At 37.8% G+C, this 20009-nt stretch overlaps 1 protein-coding gene across 1 annotated transcript; it reads left to right on the top strand.

Moving 5' to 3' along the window:
- Positions 1-11087: 11087 nt before the first annotated feature.
- LOC308686289 (uncharacterized protein) lies at positions 11088-15693 on the top strand. The gene is made up of 4 exons (XM_081394653.1): positions 11088-11156; positions 11525-11610; positions 14647-14669; positions 14973-15693. Exons 1-4 carry the CDS (start codon positions 11096-11098, stop codon positions 15184-15186), a joined length of 384 nt encoding a protein of 127 aa, XP_081250779.1. The 5' UTR covers positions 11088-11095; the 3' UTR covers positions 15187-15693.
- The last annotated feature ends 4316 nt before the right edge of the window (positions 15694-20009 follow it).

Raw genomic sequence — 20009 nt, 5'->3', positions numbered from 1 at the left:
TAGAAACACCAAAATTGGTGTATTTAATGTTGAGACGGTCCTCTATCAGAATGTCAAGCCAAAACAACTTTCCCGCAATCGGTTCTATGGGCTGCCATAGACTCCCATGGCGGAAGAATAATAATAATAATAATAAATATAGCTGCAAGCAGCAATTATCGGGGCCAAGCGCAAGCAGATGACAGGATATGCCAACATGGCTGAAGGTGTCAGACCAACTGCAACAATGAGCAATTAAATACATTTAGAAAGGATTTTTTTCGAAATGGCTGAAAAATCATATAAAAAGTCATTCAAAATATGATTTAATGGATTATCACTTTCGACCAATAGGTGGAGCAGTTACAAAACTGATGTGATGAGGTCAGAGTGAAGTGACAATGACACATACAAAGTTTGGTGTCAATATGTCAAGGCATTGCAGAGATAAAGCCTGAATAGTCCTTTTGGCATCATGCCTCAACTTTGCTGCTGCACTATACGAAAACGGTTTCGTCTATTGACACGAAATCCATAACTTTTAGTCAGCAAAGTCTGGAGATGATACGATTCGATTTTGGTGAAAATCGGAGCAACGGTCTAGGAGGAGTTCGAAAAAGTAGGTTTTTCGGAAAATTCAAAATGGCGGAAAACTTTCCATGACGGAAAATGACGTCATAGGATGCAATCGAATCGTCTTGAGCTAAGGAATAAGAGGGAAAAAGAATTTTGTTTCTAACCCTTGTGGTTCAAAAGTTATTAGCATAAACATGAGTGCAACTTTGGACAGTTGGTGGCGCTAGAGGGAATGAGTTGGAGACTCCAAATTTGCTATGCTGATAGATCAGACTCTCCTCTGTCAGTGTGCCAAATTTCATAACATTCCCACAAGCGTAAGCGTACATAGTAAACAGTTATTAGCATTTTTGGGAATTTAATTATAACTTTTGACCAAAAGGTGGCGCTGTCTTGTAATCTTTTGAGTACCTTCAGGGCCTTGTACTGATGACCCATACCGAGTTTCGTAACGATACGTTCATGCATTCCTAAAATACAGCATTTTAGCACATAATTCAAAATGGCCGACAGCCAAAATGGCTGATCAGGGAAAATTGGATATCAGTCGACTCAGCATGCTGCCCTGAATCTAACGAGACCACTTTTATGATTTTTGGACAAACCATTCAGAAGTTATAAGCAAAAACAGCCATTTTTCATATCTCCGGACCAGTAGGTGGCGCTGCGCCGAAACGCAGCATGTAGCCTCAGGTCATGCTTGTGATGACATGTACCAAGTTTGGTCTGAATATGATAAAGTGTTGAGGAGATACTGGCTTGTGTCTATTTTTGCAAGCGCTACATAAAATTTGTTTGCGCGGTATTCGAGAACGGTTTGACGAATCAACACGAATTCCATAACTTTTTGTCAGCATGGTCTGAAGATGATCTGATTCAATTTTCGTGGAAATTGGAGAAACGGCCTAGGAGGAGTTCGAAAAAGTAGCTTTTTCGGAAAATTCGAAATGGCGGAACAATTATTATGACGGAAAATGACGTCATATGGTGCCCTCGAATCGCCATGTGCTCAGGAATCAGAGGAAAAAATAATTTTGTTTCTAGCCCTTGTGGTTCAAAAGTTATTAGCATAAACATGAGTGAAACTTTGGACAGTTGGTGGCGCTAGAGGGAATGACTTAGACACACCAAAATTGGTGTATTTAATGTTGGGACTGTCCTCTATTAGAATGTCAAACCATTACAACTTTCCCGCGATCGGTTCTATGGGCTGCCATAGACTCCCAGTCGGAAGAAGGAAGAATAATAATAATAATAATAATAATAAGAACGCGAACGAAAACAATAGGTGCCTCCGCACCTTCGGTGCTTGGCCCCTAAATATAGCTGCAAGCAGCAATTACCGGGGCCAAGCAGAATAAGACGACAAGACATGCCGACATGTCTGAAAGTGTCAGACCAACTGCAACAATGAGCAATTAAAGACATTTAAAGAGGATTTTAGACGAAATGGCTGAAAAATCATAGAAACAGTAATTAAAAATATGATTTAATGGATTATCACTTTCGACAAATAGGTGGCGCAGTTACAAAACTGATGTGATGTGGTCAGAGTGAGGAGACAATGACACATACAAAGTTTGGTGTCAATATGTCAAGGCATTGCAGAGATAAAGCCTGAATAGTGCTATTAGCATCATGCCTCAAATTTGCTGCTGCGCTATACGAAAACGGTTTCGTCAATTGACACGAAATCCATAACTTTTAGTCGGCACAGTCTGGGGATGATACGATTCGATTTTGGTGAAAATCGGACAAACGGTGTGGGAGGAGTTCGAAAAAGTAGGTTTTGAATGAAAATAGCATTTTATCTCACAAAACTGTATTGAAGTCAATGGGAATTTCATGTTTTGTTCTATTATAGCGCCACCAAGAGGCTCAGTCCCACAATTTTTTTTACGTGTCCTCAGAGTGAGCCCATACATATGTGTGTCAGTTTTGGTGAAAATATCTCAATTTGCTTTAGAGTTATAAACATTTATATGAAAAAACACGTAAAAAATGACTGACACATGACTTTGTTTGAATTTTACTACCCCTAAACATCAATATTTTCGCATTTGGGCATTGACGTATAGCTATCGACCTATGTTTCCAAACTTCTGACGGTGGTTTCGTCTCGATCGGACAAGCGGTTTCGAAGATATAGCCTAATGTTTTTTAAGCGCTAAATCACAACGCTACACAAACCGTAAGGCGAAACCTAGCATGTTTGGTATCGTAGGACTCGGCAAGGTTTCAGGAGTCTAATTAGATGAGTCTCGTGAAAATAAGTCGACCGCACCCAAAGTTATAAGCATTTGAAAAAAAAATTTCCCCACTAGGTGGCGCTGTTTCTAAACTTCTCACACTCCTTCAGGACATCGTGCTGATGACCCATGCCAAGTTTCGTAACAATCCGTTCATGCGTTCATAAAATACAGCATTTTAGCACATAATTCAAAATGGCCGACAGTCAAAATGGCCGATATGGTAAAATTGGATATCAGTCGACTCGGTATGTCGCCCTGAATCTAAAGAGACCAATTTTATGATTTTTGGACAAACTGTTCAGAAGTTATAAGCAAAAATAGCCATTTTTCATATCTCCGGACCAGTAGGTGGCGCTGCGCCGAAACGCAGCATGTAGCCTCAGGTCATGCTTGTGATGACATGTACCAAGTTTGGTCTGAATACGATAAACCGTTGCGGAGATACAGCCTTACGACTGTTTTTGCAGGCGCTACGTAAAATTTGTTCGTGCGTTTCTTGAAAACGGTTTGACGAATCAATTTGAATTCCATAACTTTTGGTCAGCACTGCCTGAAGATGATCTGGTTCAATTTTCGTGCAAATCGGACAAACCGTCTAGGACGAGTTCGAAAAAGTAGGTTTTTCAAATGAATCAAAATGGCGGCCATATTTTTATTACAGAAAATGAAGTCATAGGATGCAATCGAATCGGCATGAGCTCAGAAATCAGAGGAAAAAATAATTTTGTTGATTGGCCTTACAGTTCAAAAGTTATTAGCAAAATAAAAGTGAAATTTTGGACAGGTGGTGGCGCTAGAGGGAATGACTTAGAAACACCAAAATTGGTGTATTTAATGTTGGGACTGTGCTCTATCAGAATGTCAAACCAAAACAACTTTCCCGCAATCGGTTCTATGGGCTGCCATAGACTCCAATAGCGGAAGAAGAAGAAGAAGAAGAAGAAGAAGAATAATAATAAATATAGCTGCAAGCAGCAATTACCGGGGCCAAGCAGAATAAGACGACAAGACATGCCAACATGTCTGAAAGTGTCAGACCAACTGCAACAATGAGCAATTAAAGACATTTAAAGAGGATTTTAGGCGAAATGGCTGAAAAATCATGTAAAAAGTGATTCAAAATATGATTTAATGGATTGTCACTTTTGACCAAAAGGTGGCGCTGTTACGAAATTGATGTGGTGTGGTCAGAGTAAGTAGACAGTGACACATACAAAGTTTTGTGTCAATATGTCGAGGCATTGCAGATATAAAGCCTGAATAGTCATTTTGGCATCATGCCTCAACTTTGCTGCTGTGCTATACGAAAACGGTTTCATCAATCGACACGAAATCCATAACTTTTTGTCGGCACAGTCTGGAGATGATACGATTCGATTTTGGTGAAAATCGGACAAACGGTCTAGGAGGAGTTCGAAAAAGTAGGTTTTGAATGAAAATCAAGATGGCGGACAGGAAGTTTGGCCAAATAAGGAAAACTTGGTATCTATGTTCTCGGCTTGACCCAAGGAATCTATTAAGAACCGTGGCATTTCAATAGCCAGATTTATTCAAAAGTTATTAGCCTTTTTGGAAATTTTGTTATAACTTTTGACCACTAGGTGGCGCTGTCTTGAAATATTTTGGTTGCCTTCAGGGGATGGTGCTGATGACACAATCTGAGTTTCGTAATATTACACCAATGCATTTGTTTAGTATAGCATTTTATTTCACAAAACTGTATTGAAGTCAATGGGAATTTCATATTTTGTTCAATTATAGCGCCACCAAGAGGCTCAGTCCCACAATTTTTTTTACGTGTCCTCAGAGTGAGCCCATACATATGTGTGTCAATTTTGGTGAAAATATCTCAATTCGCTTCGGAGTTATAGACATTTATATGAAAAAACACGAAAAAAATGACTGACACATGACTTTGATTGGAAATTAGTACCCCTAAACATCAATATTTTCGCATTTGGGCATTGGCATATAGCTATCGACCTATGTTTCCAAACTTCTGACGGTGGTTTCGTCTCGATCGGACTAGCGGTTTCAAAGATATAGCCAAATGTTTTTTAAGCGCTAAATCACAACGCTACACAAACCGTAAGGCGAAACCTAGCATGTTTGGTATCGTAGGACTCGGCAACGATTCAGGAGTCTAAAAAGATGAGTTTCGTGAAAATAAGTCGACCACACCCAAAGTTATAAGCATTTGAAAAAAAAAATTCACCACTAGGTGGCGCTGTTTCGAAACTTCTCAGGCTCATTCAGGGCATTGTGCTGATGACCCATACCACGTTTCGTAACAATCCGTTCATGCGTTCATAAAATACAGAATTTTAGCACAAAATTCAAAATGGCCGACAGCCAAAATGACCGATATGGTCAAATTGGATATCAGTCGACTCGGCATGTTGCCCTGAATCTAACGAGACCAATTGTATGATTTTTGGACAAACTGTTCAGAAGTTATAAGCAAAAATAGCCATTTTTCATATCTCCGGACCAGTAGGTGGCGCTGCGCCGAAACACAGCATGTAGCCTCAGGTCATGCTTGTGAGTACAAGTACCAAGTTTGGTCTGAATACGATAAACCGTTGCGGAGATACGGCCTTACGACTGTTTTTGCTAGCGCTACGTAAAATGTATTTGTGCGTTTATTGAAAACGGTTTGACGAATCAATTTGAATTCCATAACTTTTTGTCAGCACTACCTGAAGATGATCTGGTTCAATTTTCGTGCAAATCGGACAAACCGTCTAGGACGAGTTCGAAAAAGTAGCTTTTTTTGAAAATTCAAGATGGCGGCCATATTTTTATGACGGAAAATGACGTCATAGGGTGCAATCGAATCGCCATGAGCTCAGGAATCAGAGGAAAAAAGAATTTCGCTGATTGGCCTTTTGGTTCAAAAGTTATTAGCAAAATAAAAGTGAAACTTTGGACAGGTGGTGGCGCTAGAGGGAATGACTTAGAAACACCAAAATTGGTGTATTTAATGTTGAGACGGTCCTCTATCAGAATGTCAAACCAAAACAACTTTCCCGCAATCGGTTCTATGGGCTGCCATAGACTCCCATGGCGGAAGAATAATAATAATAAATATAGCTGCAAGCAGCAATTACCGGGGCCAAGCAGAATAAGACGACAAGACATGCCAACATGTCTGAAAGTGTCAGACCAACTGCAACAATGAGCAATTAAAGACATTTAAAGAGGATTTTAGGCGAAATGGCTGAAAAATCATGTAAAAAGTGATTCAAAATATGATTTAATGGATTGTCACTTTTGACCAAAAGGTGGCGCTGTTACGAAATTGATGTGGTGTGGTCAGAGTAAGGAGACAGTGACACATACAAAGTTTTGTGTCAATATGTCGAGGCATTGCAGATATAAAGCCTGAATAGTCATTTTGGCATCATGCCTCAACTTTGCTGCTGTGCTATACGAAAACGGTTTCATCAATCGACACGAAATCCATAACTTTTTGTCGGCACAGTCTGGAGATGATACGATTCGATTTTGGTGAAAATCGGACAAACGGTCTAGGAGGAGTTCGAAAAAGTAGGTTTTGAATGAAAATCAAGATGGCGGACAGGAAGTTTGGCCAAATAAGGAAAACTTGGTATCTATGTTCTCGGCTTGACCCAAGGAATCTATTAAGACCCGTGGCATTTCAATAGCCAGATTTATTCAAAAGTTATTAGCCTTTTTGGAAATTTTGTTATAACTTTTGACCACTAGGTGGCGCTGTCTTGAAATATTTTGGTTGCCTTCAGGGGATGGTGCTGATGACACAATCTGAGTTTCGTAATATTACACCAATGCATTTGTTTAGTATAGCATTTTATTTCACAAAACTGTATTGAAGTCAATGGGAAATTCATATTTTGTTCAATTATAGCGCCACCAAGAGGCTCAGTCCCACAATTTTTTTTACGTGTCCTCAGAGTGAGCCCATACATATGTGTGTCAATTTTGGTGAAAATATCTCAATTCGCTTCGGAGTTATAGACATTTATATGAAAAAACACGAAAAAAATGACTGACACATGACTTTGATTGGAAATTAGTACCCCTAAACATCAATATTTTCGCATTTGGGCATTGGCGTATAGCTATCGACCTATGTTTCCAAACTTCTGACGGTGGTTTCGTCTCGATCGGACTAGCGGTTTCAAAGATATAGCCAAATTTTTTTTAAGCGCTAAATCACAACGCTACACAAACCGTAAGGCAAAACCTAGCATGTTTGGTATCGTAGGACTCGGCAACGATTCAGGAGTCTAAAAAGATGAGTTTCGTGAAAATAAGTCGACCACACCCAAAGTTATAAGCATTTGAAAAAAAAAATTCACCACTAGGTGGCGCTGTTTCGAAACTTCTCAGGCTCATTCAGGGCATTGTGCTGATGACCCATACCACGTTTCGTAACAATCCGTTCATGCGTTCATAAAATACAGAATTTTAGCACAAAATTCAAAATGGCCGACAGCCAAAATGACCGATATGGTCAAATTGGATATCAGTCGACTCGGCATGTTGCCCTGAATCTAACGAGACCAATTGTATGATTTTTGGACAAACTGTTCAGAAGTTATAAGCAAAAATAGCCATTTTTCATATCTCCGGACCAGTAGGTGGCGCTGCGCCGAAACACAGCATGTAGCCTCAGGTCATGCTTGTGAGTACAAGTACCAAGTTTGGTCTGAATACGATAAACCGTTGCGGAGATACGGCCTTACGACTGTTTTTGCTAGCGCTACGTAAAATGTATTTGTGCGTTTATTGAAAACGGTTTGACGAATCCATTTGAATTCCATAACTTTTTGTCAGCACTACCTGAAGATGATCTGGTTCAATTTTCGTGCAAATCGGACAAACCGTCTAGGACAAGTTCGAAAAAGTAGCTTTTTTTGAAAATTCAAGATGGCGGCCATATTTTTATGACGGCAAATGACGTCATAGGGTGCAATCGAATCGCCATGAGCTCAGGAATCAGAGGAAAAAAGAATTTCGCTGATTGGCCTTACGGTTCAAAAGTTATTAGCAAAATAAAAGTGAAACTTTGGACAGGTGGTGGCGCTAGAGGGAATGACTTAGAAACACCAAAATTGGTGTATTTAATGTTGAGACGGTCCTCTATCAGAATGTCAAACCAAAACAACTTTCCCGCAATCGGTTCTATGGGCTGCCATAGACTCCCATGGCGGAAGAATAATAATAATAAATATAGCTGCAAGCAGCAATTATCGGGGCCAAGCGCAAGCAGATGACAGGATATGCCAACTTGGCTGAAGGTGTCAGACCAACTGGAACAATGAGCAATTAAATACATTTAAAGAGGATTTTAGATGAAATGGCTGAAAAATCATATGAAAAGTAATTTAGAATATGATTTAATGGATTATCACTTTTGACCAATAGGTGGAGCAGTTACAAAACTGATGTGATGTGGTCAGTGTGAAGTGACAATGACACATAACTAGTTTGGTGTTAATATGTCAAGGCATTGCAGAGATAAAGCCTGAATAGTGCTTTTAGCATCATGCCTCAACTTTGCTGCTGCGCTATATGAAAACAGTTTCGTCAATCGACACGAAATACATAACTTTTAGTCGGCACGGTCTGGAGATGATACGATTCGATTTTGGTGAAATTCGGACAAACGGTCTAGGAGGAGTACGAAAAAGTATGATTTTAGGCGAAATGGCTGAAAAATCATATAAAAAGTAATTAAAAATATGATTTAATGGATTATCACTTTTGACCAGTAGGTGGCGCAGTCACAAAACTGATGTGATGTGGTCAGAGTGAAGTGACAATGAGACATGCAAAGTTTGGTGTCAAAAACAAAGTCCTGCCGTTTGGCCTGTTCTGGCTAAAGCGCGAGTACTGCGTCGAGCGTGGACCTCCGGTCTCTTATGCCTCAAGGTAGATCAAAAATGCATCTCAGCTCTGAAACCTTGGAAAGCGACCGACTGGTACAGGTCAGGTGTAAGCCTGGGGACTTCCTCGAGTGTGAAGGTAGTGTCCAAGGACGCCTCCACCTCGGGATGGGGAGCGCTGCTCGAGGGCAGACCGTTCTTTGGCCAGTGGTCAGAACGGGAAAAGCTTCTACACATAAACTGCCTGGAAATTATGGCAGTTGACAATGCGCTGAGGCGTTTTCTGTCCCAAAATAAAAGGATACCGCGTCTTGGTCCGATCGGACAACATGTCGGTGGTGGCCTATATAAATTCCCAAGGAGGTATCAGATCCCGAAGCCTTTACAGGCTGACGGAACGCCTCCTGATCTGGGCTCAGCATAATCTGCGCTTGCTGAGAGCAGCGCACGTGCCAGGTCACCTGAATGTAGGACCAGGCAGACTGTTCAGGAACAATGTTCTGGCAGGGGAATGGTCTTTACATCCGCAGACAGTCCAACTGCTGTGGAAGATATTCGGCAGAGCGAAGGTAGACCCATTTGTGTCTCAGGAAAATGCTCACTGTTCGGACTTTTTCTCCAAGAGCAGGGATGCGCTGGCTCACATCTGGCCCCGCTGCCTGCTCTATGCTTTTCCCCCCGTCACGCTCTTACCGCAGGTATTAGGGCGAATCAGGGAAAACGGATGCGCAGTGCTACTTGTGGCTCCGCTCTGGACGAACCAAGCCTGGTTCCCAGTTCTGATGCAGCTGACGAGCACTGCTCCATGGTTGATACCAGTGAGGAGGGACCTCCTCTTTCAGGCCAAGGGGTTGATCTGGCATCCCTGCATGCTAGCGTAACCTCGGTTCCCTGAGATGATACAGATGCACCAGCAATACCAACTCTAAATGATATAGGCATTAGCTCAATAAAACACCCAGGATGACCTTTAAAAATGTTAGCAATTTACACCGATAAACTTTAAAAACAGTGTGGCTAAGGTGACACCTAATCTATGTCATCCCTGTTACCCCACATGTCAAAACCTGTTACTATACAAAAGTAACAGGCCTGACAGTAACAGGTTTGACAAATTCAAGCTAATTTGCTAATTGCTAGCTATTAGGGCAAGGCCACAAAAGCACATGTTGTACACTTTGAAAGGATATTACTTGTAGATATTGATTACATTAATTTAAATTTATACTTTAACAATCAGTAACAGTTTTGACATTGCATGATGTCCGCACCTCAGTTAAACCTAATAAATCATCAAAATAGAGTATTATAGAAGAGAGAGAGAAACTTGCTTGTGTTCTAACTGTTGGAATAATGAATGAGAGATGATGTAACTTTCTGGAAGTGATGTCACAGGAATGTACCATTATTTTACAAGGGGTGTTTGGTGAGGGTAACAGGCATGACATGAAATCAGGGGATACCGATAAAATTATTTATATTTTATTAAAAATAATGTATATTTATGCCAAAACATTGCTTAACAGTGACACTATACTTAGAAAAATATGAAAATGTGATTGTTGTATAATTTTGTGTTCAATTTGCAAATTAAAAGTCCTGCTGAAAAAGAACAATCACAGGGAGGGACAGGCCAAAAACTTTACCATTATCAGCATAAATGCAATTTTTATTATTTAAAATAATATATAAATGACTTTAATTTAATGTAATCTTGAGGAAATAATACATAGTACTATTATGTTTTTAAATCACAAATTTATTTGTTGTTATAGTAATTCTACGTCTGATTATTTCTCAGGGACACAAAAGGCACCAATTTTGTGGAATGACCACGAACAGCTTACAACGCCTATTTTACTATGCAGATCCTCATCTGCATATCATTTGCATATGATTATTCATACACGTGATAACGTTTAACGGTACAAGACACATTACATTAATAAAAATCAAGTTGTTGCCTATCCTTGCCTTGTTTTTGAATACATACATCAAATAGTGTTAAATACATTTCAGAGAAAGTTTTTCTCAATCTTTTCCACTGGCCGTATTGTATTTTTAATTGATATTTTTAATGGAAACAGATAGGCCTTGGGCATTATTTGCACGAAACTATTTTCTCAGACAATCTGGTATTATCATGATAAGCAGTTTTCTCTGTGGTTAAAACATTAAAACACAGCATGCCAGAGGAAAAGTGTTCAAAAACATTGCATCCACAACAAATATTTCTATTGACTGAATTTGAATATAAAAATGTTGTAACTTCTGAGTAATGATTTCATGTTTAAGTGCAACTCCATTAATATGAATGGCATATTTAATCTAAATGTATATATTAGAAGTAAAACATAGTTTAAATCATTATTTTATTTATTTAAACTGTTATTTGCGTCAGTTTCAAACGGCCCAATGCGCTCGCTGGCGCGGACATTTAAGAAGGGATGGATATTTGCTTCAAGTGACAAGCTTGGTGAGTGAAATTATATTTGTATTATTTTTCTGTATGTTAAATTTTCTTTTGATTTTCTGTCTAAAAGTGACCAAAAAGACAATTAACTCCAGCTCACCATCGGTGTCGCCAATTCCCTTTGTCTCCAGAATGTGCGTACGCACGGCTCAATGTTTGCTTAAAGGTGCGCATATTCTCCCGTCAAGTTTGTTTTTTATAGATCACAACCTTTGCGTGGGAACTGGCGTACGTACGTTTCCAGCCCCGTTTTGTGCGTACGCACGCTTTATAAATGAGACCCCTGGTGAATAAATGGTCAGTTATGTTAATGTAATAAAGTAAAAGTTATGCTATGTATGCAAGGAGGGTAAATGTTTATTCATTCCCAGATCCCAGCCACTGGGGGAGCTGCGACTGTTGGCAGAGAGAACATTTCCGGTTGGTAGGAAGTTATTGTGTTCCCATTTCTCTAACGGTAAGAACGTGCTCTCATGTGTTGTCTATATAATCTTATTAATCAGTATTTATTATTGCTTATTCATAATATATCTAACATAATTTGAAGTATGTGTATATTAGTTGACGTGTATGTTTATTTGTGAGAAATAGGCGTTAGTTGGTGTTTTAATTTAATGAGGTTTGCTCATTGTGGTGTTGTAAAGCTAACGTTAATCTTAACAAAATAGCATGCAAAAGTATTTTAAAATAATCCTATATGTAGTGTGTTGTATAGATGAGGTGTTTTGAAGGTATGATTCGTTTGAAAATATGTTATTCTCGAATCCTGTGGTCGTTGAAGAGAGCATTAACTTTAGTTCAGTACGTGTAGGAATGTGCGTATTTGTACCATTTTGAGAGAGCCTATCATGATTCATAAGAAAACAACACGAAATGCGACAGACTAAAGTGCGTATTGTTCTGTGAGGTAAATATTCCGGTTGTCATTTGTAGTGCGAATGCTTTTTGATCACGTTTAGTGTCCATGTAAACAATATTCAGATTCATTCATCGGAATGAATTCAGATTGTACGAGTTTTGTTCGTAGATGATTAAAATACGTTCACGATCTACTTTTGAAGAAATATATTATCATGCAATAGTAGCACACATTTTATCAGTTTTCTGGCGTTTCCGCCACTGTACAACGCGACGTGCATTGACATCACATGTTAATGCAGAGGTAGAGTTACACTCACGGGACACTGCAATTCACTAAAGGGCATTATTTGCATTTGCATGGTTAAATATTTCATTCGTGTGCTGATGCGCTGTTCATGCGTGTTTCTGAGCGCATTAAACCCGAAGTGTATGTTAGACACTTAAAGCCTGTTAAACAGCGCCTTGGTTAATGGACTAAGTTGTCTTTGTGTCTTATTAAGCCAATACTTGTCAATAAAAGATTTACGTAAACACATTTGGTTTATGACTAAAGTGAAAGCAAGAAAACATTTGAGAGAAAACTGGGTGCGAGTCATGCGTGTATTAGACGCGTCGCGTGCAGGTCTTAAAGTGACAGAGTAGCCTTATAATAAACATGTTTCGGCTTATCATTAAAAGAAAAGTTCACTCAAAAATGATAATTGTGTCATTTTTTACTCATTCTAAATTTGCTCCAAACCTGTATTAATTTCTTTCTTGTGCTGAACACAAAATAAGATATTTTGAATAATGTATCTATCCATAAAGTTGCTGACCTCCATTGAATTGCATAGTAGGGAAAACTATACTAAGGAAGTCAATGGGGACTAGGAGAAAATAACTATTTGCTGTTGACTGAGAACTTTACTAGTAGCTTTAATACGAATCAATCTATAAATACAGTAAAGTCAATTTAGTGTTTTATTTTTGTATTTTAATGTTACTGTTTAACACCTACTGTAGGTGAAAAGTAATAATAATATATAAAGCATTGTTTATTTGAATATTTTGGTGTGTATATGCAATGTGTATCTTTGTTTGTAATTTTTAATAACAAAGAAAATATTGACAACGATTTTTATGTTTGCCACTTTGGCCTAAATGCTTGCAATTATTTTTTTTTGTTACTTTTTGTTACCTTGTAATGTTTTGTTTAAAAAATAGGGAGATTAGTTACTTGCAAAATGGTAAAACCAACATAAAAAGAACTGTGATAAATTTGTTAATTGTGATTTTTTATTTTATTTAAATAATCGTTATATGATATTTTTGCCACATTGGCCACGCTTACGTGCATGTATGTATTATATACTGGTTTGTTATGTTTTAATTTAAGTGTTCATTGGGATCCTGACATTTGTATTGATGTGTTTTGTTTCATTACTGCAACGAAACAGCTGGTTTACAAAATATTATTTGTTATTATTTCTCTACTTCATTCTACTATTAATTCTATACAGACACTATATAGTGTAACAGATACATATGTGTTAGCTTAGCGATGAACAATTAATTGCATTTGTGATATGATGAAATGCATTTTTTTTTAAGTGCAAAGCTGCGATTACAGTCTGGTCCCGTGATGTGCGAGAGTAAACCAGTTTGTATTGCAGATGAAGCATCAACTTGGCACGCTACGCATAACAGTTTGTTTAATTTATGTGATATTGTGTTATAGATTCTCTCCAGCGATTCTATATTGATTAAGATAATTTCAGATTTATGTCTTAGCTTAGTTTTAAAACAGATACATGATGATGCGTGTGCTTTACAAACAACCACATTCTGCTTGTTTCTAATTCCTCTCTGTCACACACACACACACACACGACACCACTCGAACCTTACGAGAAATAATATTTAATGAAGTTTGACGATCTGCGTGATGGCATGCGTAGAAACACGTCTGTGCAAATAAAAGTGTATAGTGTTGCCTCTGTGCTACTTTACGTATTCTAATTATGTAGGCCAGCACTCTTAAATATTATAAATATATGCATTGAGTTGCATTCTGCTCCTATCCTCAATTAAATATTTAAAATTTACTCCATTGGTTTCACATTCAAGGCTTAAGCTAGTCCAAGGGTAAAATGCATGTTTGAGTGATTTTAGACATATCTTAAAATATATATTATATTATCAAAATATATATTATTTAATATCATTGTTTTGTCTCAATATGCACACTAGTAATGTTTTTTCTAGGGCATGTTTATAAAACCTACTTAAATATCATAATTGAACTAAGGCCTAATCCTGGTTTAGGTTAAGCCCTGTCTTTGAAATGATGCCACTGAGATTAATTTGCTTCTAATGTGGAGAATAACTGTGAAATGATTACAATATAAAATCATTAAAAGCTCAAATATTTTTAATAGTGATTATTTGGTGAATGTGTAATGTAGTACATTTTTAATAGATTGAAAAGACTAATTATATATATATTTTTAATGAATTTTATGAGTTTGTCTTTTTAATGAAACAAATACTGATACTCATTGAAATTGATTATTATAATTGATTATCATAATTGGTGACTAATTGTCTATTAATGTTGTGTGAACTGAATTTGAGATTTTTCCTTGTGTTTCAGAAGACTTTCAGAAGTAATCTAAGGTAAGGCCTGGTAAACTATTTTTTATCTATGTGAAAATATAGGTAATACAAGGCATTGTGTAGAAGTTAAATACATGCTTTATTTTACAGTTTACAAGTTAATTGAATCAATTGGTCATTGGTAATTTAGTTATAATGAAAAATTATTTTTGTACCCGTGTATTTTTGTGAATGTAAACACATTTGTAATGTGTTCAGGAGAACGTTTTTGTCAAAAAGGATGTACAAATTAAGGGCACAAATAAATATATATATATATATATATATGTCTGTATATGTCTGTGTGTTTTCATATAATTGCAGATGCCACGTGGAAAGGGTTTCCGTCGGTCCCGGGCGGCAAAGAGGAGGAATGCTGAGCGCGTTCTGCTCACTTCCTCCATGGAGTTGGCTGAGGTTATGCCTCCTCTTGAAAAAAAGGCATCGTTCTCTGGTTCTACTGTCGAGAGCCTGGATTTCCAAAACTTTCCGGCAATTGCCAAAAACTTCCAAATACCTTCCAAAAACCTTCCAATGACTTCCAATAACCTTCCAATGACTTCCAATAACCTTCCAATGACTTCCAATAACCTTTCAATGGGTTCCAATAATTTTTCAATGGTTTACAATAATCCCTCAATGGTTTACAATAACCCCTCAATGGCTTGCAATAATGTTTCAATGGATTCCAATAACCTTCCGATGTGTTCATCTCTTGATGTCGATAACTCTGATTATTTTCCACAGAGAGTCTTACAGGGTTCCTTCCATCAAGCTGATTCCAGATTTGGTTTCAACCGTGGCAGACAGTGTGCAGCAAACAGCATCACAGCAGTCATGATGAGTGTGCTGAAGGATGTGCTGACGTGGACAAGAGATGACCTGGATGCTGTTCTGTTGCATGGAGATGACCTGTACACATCCATGGACTTACAGGGGAAGATCAATGATTCAGCATGGCGTGGTTATGTTGCTGTTCCAGAATTGCCAACTGTGCACACACTCTTCAACACAACATTCTCAATAAAGATGTCAGATTCTCTGAGTGGTGTTTTTGGTAATGATGTGTATGATGGTGCATTGAGAGGTGTGTGCATGTCTATAGAGGATGCACTTCAGAGGGCCCTGTTTCAGTCTGATGCATGTTTGTTGAACATTTATGGCTACATTTGTGCAGTTATAAAGGCAGGGTCAATGTTTGCTGTGGTTGATTCCCATTCACGTGATGATAAAGGTATGGTTAAGTCTAATGCAGGCACAAGCGTAGTAGTTTATTGTGACGACATTTACATGTTGTTTTATCATGTTGATAACCTTGCCACATCACTGAAAGGTCAGGGAGAATCATTTGAAGTGACGGGTGTGACAGCAACAGTAATCGATAAGGCAACGAGTGCTGAGATGCGTTCATGTAGGTCTGGTCAACAAGGCAACGTCGCACAAGTTTCACCTACGAGTGCAGCAGAGCAGAGTAAGTGTGTTGGAGACTCTGGTGAACGAACATGTGCACAGAAACCAGCAACTATGTGCAAATCTGTTAAGACATGTCTGGATTCAAGTAAGAAAGATAAACGGGTGCAGACCACGTCGAAAGTTTCACATGTGAGCAAGTTGCATGACAATGTATTAATGGATGATGTCATTGTTGGACCTACAGTTAATGCCGAGTTAAGTTCCAAACCTTTAACTGTTGAGACAAGGTCATGTAAGTCTGTTAAAAAAAGCGTCACACAAGTTTCACGTACGAGAGCAACAAAGCAGAGTAAGTGTGTCGCAGACACTGGTAAACAAACACGTGTAGACAAACCAGCAACTATGTGCAAATCGGTTGACACCTGTGTGAATTCAAGTAAGAAAAATAGACGTGTACAGACAAAGTCCAAAATTTCACATATAAGCAAGTTACATGATAATTTATTAATGGATGATGATGATATCATTATTGGCCCTACAGTAAATACTGAGTTTAGTTTCAAACCGTTAACATATGCAGATGAGGATGCTCTGTGTGCATGCTTACAGCTGACTAATGAAAGCGTTGTTGTTCAAGCCACAAATGTGTGTTCTTTAGGAGTACCGTGTAAAACAAAGGGCATTAAAGGAGACGGTAATTGCTTGTTTAGATCAATAGCACATGCAGTATGCGGCAATCAAGAGAAACACCTGAAAATCAGGCGTGCAGTTGTTAAACATCTGGAAGATAACAGTTCTAAATTTGTGAAATATTTAAGAGAAGAGGACAGATCAATGAAAGATTATTTGACACAGTCTAAAATGTATTTTTCAGGAACGTGGGGAAGTCATGTGGAATTATTTGGTCTAGCTGATTTTTTAAAAATAAATATAATGACCTTTAATGATGACAGATGGAATGCACACGCCCCTACCGAACAGTCATTTACAGATAATGCAATCTATTTGAAGCACTGCAATGGAAATCACTATGAAGTTGTTACATGTGTTAAACATAGAAATCAAGCTAATGTTTGTGCACAAGCTTGTAACATTGAAGTGCATGATCAGAGGACAAATCGCTGTTTGCGAAAAAGGAAATTAAATGACACAGATGAGAACTCTAAATCCAAAAGAGCACGTGAGCGATACCACAGCAATGCCGATTTTAGGCAGAAAAAAATAGAGAGTTCTAAAAAGAAATACCGTCAAAACCGAGAATATAGGCAGAATATGATTGAAACTTGTCAAACCAAATACTGTGAAGACACTGATTATAAGGAGAAGAAACTTGATCAGCTTCGAAAGAAATATAAGAACAATATTCATGTACAGGAGTCAAAACGTGAAAATTCAAAGATTAAGTATTCCAAAAATGCTAGTTTTCAAAGACTTGTTCGGTACTATTCTCAGACCAAGTATAAGAGCAATAAAGCCTTTAGAGCAAGTGTGTCTGAATATTCAAAGAATAAATATCGCACAAACCTCGCATTTAAAGCAAGTGTATGTGAATACTCGAAGAGAAAATATCGCAGAAATCTTGCATTTAAAACAAGTGTTTGTGAATACTCAAAGAGAAAATATCGCAGAAACCTTGCATTTAAAACAAGTGTTTGTGAATACTCAAAGAAAAAATATCGCAGAAACCTTGCATTTAAAACAAGTGTTTGTGAATACTCAAAGAGAAAATATCACAGAAACCTTGCATTTAAAACAAGTGTTTGTGAATACTCAAAGAGAAAATATCGCAGAAACCTTGCATTTAAAACAAGTGTTTGTGAATACTCAAAGAGAAAATATCACAGAAACCTTGCATTTAAAACAAGTGTTTGTGAATACTCAAAGAGAAAATATCGCAGAAACCTTGCATTTAAAACAAGTGTTTGTGAATACTCAAAGAGAAAATATCGCAGAAACCTCGCATTTAAAACAAGTGTTTGTGAATACTCAAAGAGAAAATATCGCAGAAACCTCGCATTTAAAACAAGTGTTTGTGAATACTCTAAAAAGAAATACCATGACGATGAAAATTTTCGTATGAGTAAAAAACAAAAAAGATCTGAAATTTCTGCAGAACAGAGGGAGAGACAGAAAGACATTGATTTCACTATTAATCAGTTTCATCAAGAAGTCAATACAGGTCCAGAATTTGTTTGCTGTGTTTGTCATCGTTTATTGTTCAGAAAACAGGTCGTTGAATGTAGAAGAGATTGCTATAAAACCAGAGGTCAACAAATTACTGATTTGGCTGAAAGATGCATCACATTGAAGTATTTACATGAATGCAGCAATGAATGTGAGAATAGATGCCATTTATCAGCTAATCCGGCTTGTAAATTGTGGATTTGCTATACATGTCATCGTAAAATCCTTGGTGGGAAACTGCCTGAAGAGAGTGTTGCCAACAACATGCATTTGGTGGACGTTCCAAAAGAACTAAAAGGTCTGAACTCGTTGGAAGAACATCTTATTGCACGCAATATTCCTTTTATGAAGTTGCTTTGTCTTCCCCGTGGAAAACAGAATGGCTGTCATGGACCTGTAGTGTGTGTTCCTGTTAATACCACAGATGTCTCAAATATTCTCCCACGTAATGAATGTGATGACCACATGATAAGAATAAAACTGAAACGGAAATTAACATATAAAGGCCATTATGAATATAAATATGTCAGCACTGATCGTGTCAGACATGCACTGTCTTATTTGATGAGACATAATAAATGGTATAATGATGTTGAGTTTAATGAGCAGTGGGTAAACTCTTTGAATGCAACTGATGAATCAGACAAGGATGCTGATGATTTTGAAGTGGAGGAACAAGATGTAACTGATAAAAATGATGATCATAATGGAGCTGGAGATGATCCAGAGGAAGATATAACATATATTAAAGAACAAAATGGTCTTCTGTCAGACACATCACTACAACCTGTTGATCTGGGTTCAGAAATAATTGATCAACATTTTCATGATGTACTAAATGTTGCTCCAGGAGAAGGTAACAGTCCTGTTAGGCTACTAACTGAAAAAGACAATGAGGCAAAGTGTTTCCCTGTTCTCTATCCTACTGGTGGTCCAACATTTCATGACGAAAGACAGGAAAAAATCACATTGTCACGATATCTAAATGCAAGAATTCTAAATGCAGATGGACGTTTTGCACACAGCACAGACTTCATTTTTTATGCACAATATATATCAGAAGTTGATCAAATTGTGTCTAATGTATCAATTGCACTGAGAAAAGGCTCTGAAAAAAATTGCTTAAAGGTAACACAAGATATGCTGACGGACTCTGATTCTTTGCAAAGAATACTACATTATGATGAAGGATATAAGTTCTTAAGACCAGTAAGAGGAACTCCTCCCTATTGGATGTCTACGCAAAAAGATCTGTTTGCCCTGATAAGACAACTAGGCATACCAACATTCTTTGCATCTTTTAGTTCTGCTGATCTGAGATGGCCTGAAATGATGAACACTATTATTAAGCAAGAGGGGAAACAAATAAATGCTGATGAGCTTGACTGGTCTGAAAAGTGTGGACTCATAAGACGAAATCCTGTCACTGCAGCAAGAATGTTTGATCACAGATGGCATTGTTTTCTAAAAAATGTCATAATGTCACCAGCAAAACCTATTGGCCAGATAAAAGACTACTTTTATCGTGTTGAATTTCAACAGCGTGGTTCTCCTCATGTTCACTGTCTGTTTTGGGTGGAAGATGCTCCGAAGCTCAATGATAATGACGCAGACAATGATCCTGCGGTTGCTGAGTTCATTGACACTTACATCACTTGTGAGATACCACCAGAAAATGATACTGTACTTTACGAAACAGTGAACAGTGTTCAGAAGCACAGTACAAGACATTCAAAAACATGTCGCAAGAAAAATACAGTTTGT

This window comes from Scardinius erythrophthalmus, assembly GCF_964197995.2.
Source record: "Scardinius erythrophthalmus genome assembly, contig: HAP1_SCAFFOLD_97, whole genome shotgun sequence".
Lineage (NCBI taxonomy): Eukaryota > Metazoa > Chordata > Actinopteri > Cypriniformes > Leuciscidae > Scardinius > Scardinius erythrophthalmus.
The sequence above is the reverse complement of the archived record's forward strand: the minus strand, read 5'-3'. Positions and strand labels throughout refer to the sequence as shown.